This window comes from Crocodylus porosus, unplaced genomic scaffold (genome assembly GCF_001723895.1).
Source record: "Crocodylus porosus isolate Cpor-Errol unplaced genomic scaffold, CroPor_comp1, whole genome shotgun sequence".
In the NCBI taxonomy this organism is placed as follows: Eukaryota; Metazoa; Chordata; order Crocodylia; family Crocodylidae; genus Crocodylus; species Crocodylus porosus.
The window spans coordinates 1015301-1024112 of NW_017728910.1; the positions used below are offsets into that span (position 1 = coordinate 1015301).

The following is an 8812-nucleotide window of genomic DNA, read 5'->3' on the forward strand; positions in this document are numbered from 1 at the left end:
CCCTTTGGGTGGATTCATCTGAAGTGTACGGGGTCTGAATTTGTGCTCAATCTGTTTGATCTGGGCTATAGCTATATGGCATTTAGCAAAGAAAATGATTTTTGAGCAAGGTGCTGTCACACCCTAGGATTCCTTGGGATCCTTTTGGGGTGCCACAAGATGCTACACAATGTTAACACAGTTAGGTGCACAAATACAATTCACAAGATAAGCCCAGAGATTTCAAATAAGAATCCATAACGTTAAAAACATTTTAGCCTGTTGTGGTCTTTCTGAGTTCTCTACAACAGAACAATTGCTCTAGTATTTTTATGTAGTCAAAAAAAGAGCGAAAACTAAGAGCTAGTATTTTCTGAAGGCTGCCTTGAATCTATTCCAGTCTAGAAAAGTTGAAAACCACTGAACTAAGGTCTGTGCTAGAAAGGATTATACTGGAAACTTCTTTCAGTACAGTAATGCCACTGAGGGACGTGATGGTTTTTTAAATGTTGTTTTCACACAACAACAGTTAAGTTATGCTATCCTATTACCACTAGAGCTTGCTTATGTATTTGGGAAACCTGAAAAAGTACTTTTTAAAAAGATGTTTGTTGCACCTCTATTAGAAAGTCGTTGCCAATCAAGCTACACAGGCAAGTACTTTCCAGTGTATTAAACTATAAAATGTATGTGGGTGTGTCCTCCCCCGCCTGTGTGAGGGAAGAAAAAACACTGCTGGCTTTGACAGTGTGATTATCCAATTTCCAAACACGCAAGCAATTTCTTATGACATGCAAGTGACTGGGCAGGTTGCACATTTGTACTTAGATCCAGATTGTAGTTGCATATTTCATACATGCAATGCAGAAGTTAACGGCAGGGAAAAATCTGCATTTGGCCTTCATACTTCAAATTGCTTTATGCTTAATCTGTTCTAAGGGGGGTGTGGAACTACTTTGACACTACTACAGCTAAGGCATAACTCTCCATTCCAGCTGCAGGTGTCACGCTGTGCTTAGTCAAGATGTGCCAGCTTTCAGTGGGCTGGAGAGCTTTTAGTCCCAACATCCTCTGCACAATGTGCATAGCTGACATAAGTGTAAAACCTGTTTGGCTGGCCAGCTAGCCAAGAAACAGGCAAGCAAGAATTAAGCCCAGTCTCTGTTTCAGTTATTTTTATGTTTATGGAAGCTTTTGTGACAGTGACTACAAAGACTGTTCCCTGAGCCCCTGAGAGTTTGAATTCAGTTGCAGAATTCCTTTGCCTTGTTTTTCTAGAACGTTTAAACTCTTCCCCTTTCCAGGCCTAGAAAAATGACTGATTATACCATACCCTCAGTGCACACTCAAAACTTTCCCACTCCTACATACTTTGGAAGACTTGCCTATTGTTCCTCTTCTACAGTTTGGTGCACTGATCCAAGTACAATATGTTATTTCCATCTTATTTGTCCTATCATTGTTCCCAACATTCACAGATTTCCTGACTCCACAACCTTACACCATTACAATACCAGACTTTATAGGAGGTAATACCTGTGTCTGAAGCTGTTTGTGCTGTAGCCCTCTCCTGAAGATCGGTCTCAGATCCTACCTCTTTGCCATTATCTGATTTTTCCCTTGAGCTCACATCTTGAGGAGAACTGAACATTGAAAAAACAATCTGATTAGATTTTAGAGAAAGAACATTTCACTCATAGGATAAGTCTCCATTGTAAGATATCCATGTATTCCAGCTCATATGCTTGCCTATATTTTCCCCCCATCAACCACACGTATGCCCCTATTCTTGTGTCTTGGGAGAAGTAGAATCTGACTTCATAAACTCTGTTCTAGTTCTAGGTATATCTCCACTTACTAGTACAGATGCAGCATGGCCATCAAAGGTGCATATCCTCCTCCCGGGACATTCCAATCCCATTACTTTTTCTAGCTATTTTGCACACTTCTTTCTTGCTCTCTGCTTCTCAAAAGCTGCATGGAACTTCATTTTGCTCTGTTTGATGTTTAACACTTCATTTGTTTAAGGGCAGAAAAGCCATGTAAGGAATTTCCACAGCATTTTGGCCTCCTATATTCCCTCCTAGTACCTACTCCCCTCAGTCATATGCAAAGATGAATGGCCTAGGTGTTTCACATTAATGCTTTTGCTCTTCTAAATATGACTGCAGGGCCACGGGGCTTTTAAGAGTTTTTAGATAATATTTTTAAAGGTTTTTTCCCCCCCTCCCTTTTTTTTTTTAAATAAATGCTACAACAATACATTATTTATTATTAAGACCTTTACTAAAAATGAATGTTCACATTCATACTGTTTTACGTGACCTTGTTAAAATGTGAGTATTAATATAGCTGGGGAACTTTGAGTCATGTTTAAGGCATGGCAGTTCTTTGTGCTACAGTCTCCAAAATTCAGCATTCTCATGTTAGTTGCTTTCTATGGAAGATGCCCAGGAATTCCTCAGGCCCTAGATCATTAGGTTTGGGGCTTTTTCTTCTGTATTTTCATAGTCAGCTTAAGCATTGGTAGTCAGAGAAGATGGGCCAGTCCACAGAAAAGCAGTCACCCACTTTTCCCCAAGGCAGTTTTATTAATGTTCTTTCAGGTTTTCCCCACTCCTGGAAATCAATACCTACACACTTACCAATCATGCAGCAGCAATTCTACTCAATCAGTCATTTTTGGTGATGACGCAGTTTTTGCTGCTTCACCTCTGTAACGGACTAGGTCCCCATTCATTTGCTGATCTGTTATGCTGTCACCGGGCTCTTAAAAAATCTCCATTTGGTAGACTGATGGAATCCCTCTGCTAGCCTTGTGTTTCCTTTCAGGAATTTCCAAAAAAGTTGAGTCCCTAGTGGACTACCAAGCCTGAAAAGGATTTTGGAGCTAGTCCCAGTAACAGACACAATTATGAATCACCCCCAGTCAAACCTGTGATGTGGACTGATTTACTCTGAATACTTTTTGTAAAAAAATATGCATAGTTCATTTATTGAGATGTGTACAGTTCTCATGTTGCTAAGTTTGAACCTGCAGTCTTGGACCAGGAGACTGAAACATTTAACTGAAATGACAAACACTGCAAATTGTAGGCTTGTCTTTGTGCAGGCCTAAGGTGAGAAGAATTCAATTTGTCCTATATTAAAAATAAAATGAATGTAGGGACTCTACCACTGTCTTTGCAGTGTTAGATCTGAAGGGTGGCCATCCTGCCCCAGAGCTCGAGTGTGCAGATGAGGCAGCTGAGGGGGAAACAGAAGGCGGCCATGGATGACATGGTCACAGAGATGCTCAAGAGGAGCTTGTAGTTCAAGAAGATGCAGCAGGCAGAGGAGTCTGTTGAGAGGTCCCTGGAGTAGGAGAGGAACAAAAGAGTGGGATTGGGAGCTCTGATAGAGATCTTCTGTAGAGGTCACATATTAGGCCCAGGTCCTTTGGAGGTTACTGGGCAGTCCCAGAACCCATTCTGATGCAGGTTTCCTGTCTAGGTACAAACTTCTCTTAGAGCTCTTTCCTGATTTCCAGTTTGCTGTCATGCCCTGCACAGTATTTCTGGAGTTGGGCAAGCAAAGGACTATGAAGAGAACAATGCCCATACCTCTGACCCCTGGTCAATCCAGCACACTGCAGTGGATACCATGCTCCTGTGAGTGGCTTTTTTCCTGTTTCCCCCTATACATTGTTTGTACATCAGTTTCATATCTTGAACCGTGTTTTAATAGCCACAGTTTCTTACTGTTAGCAGGCAGCTGGCCTAGTTGGGGTGTTCTTTTGGTTCTCCTAAGTAATATTTGTTACTTAAATAATCAGCTCTTTGCTGGTATCTGCTTACTTGCAAGGAAGTGAAAAGCCACAGCTATGCCACATTTCACTGAAGTTTTGGAAAACATCAAGCAATCTACACAGCCAGTATGAGAGCCAGTAAGTGGAAAGGAACAATCACAGAGATTTTTACAGTTAAATGTATGTTAGGCAAAGAAATTAGCCTTTAGCCAATGCAGTCCATAAATTAATCAGGCACAATATCATCACAGCAATTATGTGAGGTGCCCTCCTCCTCTATATTAAAAAGAAAAATGCAGCAGGTAGTGTAAAAATAATTACAATAATAGTTTTAAAAAATCAGTACAGCATGTTTCACAGGAAAGCCCAGTTTAAAAAACATCACATGCACTTGAAAATTAATGACTTATTAACATTGCCATGCATGGCCAGGACAGGAGTATATTGAGTAGGGCTGTGTGAAACTTTTGGTCCCCAATTCAATTCGATGTAGATTCGGCCCAATTCGGTGGCTGAATCTCTGAATCAGAATTGAATCAGCGGACCCTCTAATCTCTCTGAATTGAGTCAGAACCCTCTGAATTGATTCAGAGAGATTTGGACATACACAGCTTTAAATGTTTTTTCTACATACCTCTAGGTAGAAGGGGCTTGTGAGTGCTGCGATGCTGGGGCAGATGGAGTGTCCCACAGGAGCACGGGGGGCTCCCCAGCATGCTTGGCAGCAGAAGCACTTCCAGTCCACTTCTGGGTCTGCTGAGGAGTGCACAGGGGGTCCCCCCAGCTTGGCGACTGGTGACTTCTGGGTCGGGGGCCACCCAGGGTCTCCCTGCGGCCAATCGCCAAGCTGGGGAGGCACGGGCGGGCCCCCCAGCACACTCCCCAGCAGACCTGGAAGTAGACTGGAAGTGCTTCTGGTCCACTTCCAGGTTCGCTGCCGAGCATGTGGCGGGCCCCCCATGCTCCTGTGGGATGCCGCAGCATTGCAGCAATCACGAGCTATGTCTGCTACCTCAAGGTATGTAGAAAAAACTTTTAAAGCTGTGTCTGGCTGAATTGCTGATTCCCTGAATCAGCATCAAATCTTCAGATTCAGATTCGGCCAAATCAAATCAGGGACAATGATTTGAATCAACTAATCGAATCACTGTCCCCGATTTGGGCCAAATCCAAATTGAATAGGGCCCACTTCGCACACCCCTAATATTGAGCATCTTTAATTTCCATTGGCTCCCATGACCCTGTTATTGATGGTATTTTCTGACTCTACACACTGGTGAATGAGCTCATTCACATCCAGGATCCACTCCCTCATTCTGGAGTGCAAACTATAGGCATATATGTTTCATCAGTAGTTCTGGTTCTAGCCTTGCATCCATTGTGCAAGAAGCCATCATATTCACCCAGCTGGTTTTGTAGGCACTGCCAACTCATCTTCAGCCTTCCAAATACACAATCCATTACTATTTATCATCTGCATGTACTTTAGTTTTCTATATGGACTTAATGTGATTACATAGGTAAAGATAGGCAGAGTGCCTCAAAATAATACCATGTGCCGGTACATCATTAAGAATGTCTGAGCATGGAAATGCCAGATCTCCAAAAACACTGGGGTCACATGATATTGGCATCTCTGGACATATCCTTGAGGTCCACTAAGCCCTGTGGAATCAGAAAGTAGGATTCATTCTGGAGGGCAAACTATAGGCATACGTGTTCCATCAGCAGTCCCGCGCTATTTGGGAACCCCATTCTGTAGAAACCTAACTTTATTTCAAGTACATTCCTTACTTTCTCAACCAGTGCTAAATGACTTTAAGAATACTGGAAGCTACCATGAAACTGGGTAGCCATGGACCTGCAGCTGTCTGCAAATTGGGTAGCCATGGACCTATGTAGCTGTCAAATTAGTCAACTGTCCTCATGCTGGAAAGCTGAGGCAAAGTCCTTGTTCATGTGTCTTCATGCAGGAGTTCGGGTGCCACTATTGGCCATCCAAGGCCTACAAACTATTCTGGCAATTTTCCTGTGCCAGAAATGCCGGTCTACCTATGGGGATTGGATGATAACTGCACCACTCAACAGGTACATCTGCCCAATCTCCACAGAAGTCAAATGTCTTCAGCTCCTGCGTTCAGCACCTTTGCACATTTCAGAATGGTCTAAAGACCCTTGAGCATCTCTCAGAGTATATACATCACAGTAGAGAAGCAGTTGTCCCATGACCAGGAGTAGCTAATTAATTTGGCCCACTAATACATCATGCACAAAATAAGGTTTGTTTAATATCTCAAGCAACAATAGGATAAAATAAGCTTCTCCCATGAGGACAAGAGAAGCTAAATTATCCCACAGTGCATCACGAGTCAATTCCTAGTACTTGCACGGTACTAAGAAACTTGAGATTCACCCCTCAAAATCCTAGTATCAGACATGTATTCCAGGAGCATCTGGGTATGCAGGATGTGGCACCTGTAAGGCAATTCAAAGGGGAGGAGAAGGAGGTGGGTTTGCCTAGTTCAAGCTTGCAGGGCGTGGGAATACAATGCAGGGCTGATATATATACATGGTGCTTGACTACTTGCCATAGTTAAATCAATTGGCACATCATCTCCTAAGGAACTGTGATTCCTAGCCACAAATAAAATGTAACATTGTGGCTGTTTAGTGGCCTAAGGCAAATAAACTGCTACCCTTACAGTAGTTGCTAGCGGGAAGGTATCCTTACTCCAACAGCTCCTCAACTGTTAAGTTTTTTACTAAAGGTCAAGCAAGTTATACATAACTTATCAGGAACAGAACTTCCCATAGTGCAGTTTAGGAATGGAAGGTGCAGCCCTGAAAAACTTACAAAATCCTTGTCAGTGGAAATATGGGAATCAGTGGGAAATGTACGTGTCTAGCTGATAACAGTTAGGAGTGTGAATCAATTTACCTGTGCAGTTGGGTGAAGAGAAACTGAAATGATCTCTATGATCCTTTCCAGCTCAAGTGATTAGAATAAGGCCAATCTTAGAGGAATTGAGAAGCAAAGAAAACCGTTTAGCATGCTAAACACATTGATTTGCTGGTTTTATATTTCCCTTATTAAGAAAAATGGCAGCATGCACACCTAAGAAAATAACAATGACAAGTTAAGTTTTATATTAAAAGTAACAAATCATCAAGAGCCTGATTCAGCTTCCACTGAAATCAGTGGAAATAATTTCACTGATTCCAAATGACAGCTGTACTGGTCAAACAAAGGCCCTTTCTTACCTGCTTAATTTATTTAATGACAAGGAAGAACTTTCTTTTGTAATTCCTCCTGGCACTATGCGATGATCTTCAGTACCTGTTACACATAAATATTGCTAGCATTTAACTTAAGACTCTATCCATACATGAATAAATGAGCACAATTTGAATTTGCTCTGGGAGACAAAAACAGTGATTAGTAAAGATGCATATAAATTAAATCAACATCATATGTATTTACTGAAGGGACTATAAACTCCACAGCAAAAGCCCTCTCTTATATAGGCAACACAGTTAACTCCATTTTTTCACTGATTCAAAGAATGGTGACCATGTTTCCTCCCCTGCTTGGCCATTGCTCCTGTCCTGTTTCACACATCAGATTACTGAGGCTAACGTTTTCAAGCTTAGTTTATACATCTAACTTTATTTGGGTGACTAAGTGATGGCAATGGGAACACTGTATGTTCACTAGCTCTAGAAAAATCAGCCCGATATTTGGATTCTTAGACAAAGATGTGTCAAATTTTAGGTATCCAGAACTGAAATGTTTGCTTGATGCTATACCTCATTTCTCAGTACCCACAGAAATGAAGTGCAAGTATGAATTTAAAGTGCAATGACTATTTCTGAATAACTCCAGCTGTACCAAAGTTCTTTTTGGGGGGTATTCCTTTCCATCCCTGACTATTCTCTGTTCTGTCCTTTGTGACTTGACTTTCTTCTTGTCCTGTATGTGTATTATAGCTACAACCCCAGTGCCCAACAAGGCTGGGGCTTCAGAGTACCTGAGGCTGGAGGTGCCCGTTCTGTGGCCCCTTCCTGGAAGCTGCTCTCTGACTCCACCTCTGTACTGCCAGCTGTTTCCCTCCTTCCCGAACTCTTGTGTTCAGATGAGCTAAGCAAGTTGAAAAGACAGCATGATCAGCCTGCAGGGGGAACACATTTCCCTGTACAGCACTTACAGTTTCACTGATGGCCCTTGTTTGTAATATCCAGCCTTATCTTACAGAGGCATCCAATTTTCCGCTCTCCGTAGAAAGGAAGTGCTCCATTGACTTGCTTGGTTTGTTGCTTGGATAGTCTCCTGAACTCTGCCTATTTCCAAGTGGATGTGCCCATGCATTCCTGGCCCATCACTGGCACCTAGGGTGGCCATTTGTGCAGGGACTGAATGAGCATAGACTGAACTAGAACAAAAGGAGAAAAACCAGTGGCGAGAAGTGGACGTGTTGAGTCTCGGGGAAGGACTGGAATGTGGGGGCTGTGAAACTATCCAAGGACTGAGGAAGCCTTCTGATAAGAACTGGACAAGCGCAATGCAGACACTCCCGCGAGGCCTCTGGCGGCCGGAACGGTTCTCTGCCCGTCCTCTGCTCTGCTGTTAAATGCTAGACAGCCTCTCCTTGGAGAGGGTTTGTGCAAAATAAGTCTTGTTACAGGTTACACTTCGAGCTGCTCAAATGTTGGTGGGCAGTCACGGTTCGGGCTCGGAGAACTAAAAGGTAAGCCCCCCCCCACGACAGTCCAGGCCAGGCCCCGCCCCGCCCGGGCGCTCCCAGGCACTGTGTCCCGGGGGAGCAGCCGGGGAGGGGTTACCCTGCCCGCCTCAGCCCTGCTGCCCCGCGGGCTGCGGCACGGAGAGCGGAGGCGACTACCCCCCGCCGCCAGCAGTCAGTCAGCTGAGGGCAAGGGGCAGGGACGGGGGCAGCGGGCCGCCTGCGGCGGTGTCCAAGCGAAGGGGAGCCCGGCCTGGAGCGGCCTTGCCCGCCTCGGTCCCACGTGCTCAGGGCCCGAGGTGCCGGC

At 43.9% G+C, this 8812-nt stretch overlaps 1 protein-coding gene across 1 annotated transcript in view; it reads right to left on the reverse strand.

Annotated features, from left to right (window-relative positions):
• ERICH6 (glutamate rich 6) overlaps window positions 1–8812 on the reverse strand; it is a 37205-nt gene that overhangs the window by 19743 nt on the left and 8650 nt on the right. The window contains exons 2-4 of the mRNA XM_019532507.1: window positions 7795–7928; window positions 7028–7103; window positions 1516–1622 (exon numbers count right to left, since the gene is read on the reverse strand). Of these exons, the coding sequence (XP_019388052.1) occupies window positions 1516–1622; window positions 7028–7103; window positions 7795–7928 (317 nt within the window). The remainder of the gene's footprint in view (window positions 1–1515; window positions 1623–7027; window positions 7104–7794; window positions 7929–8812) is intronic.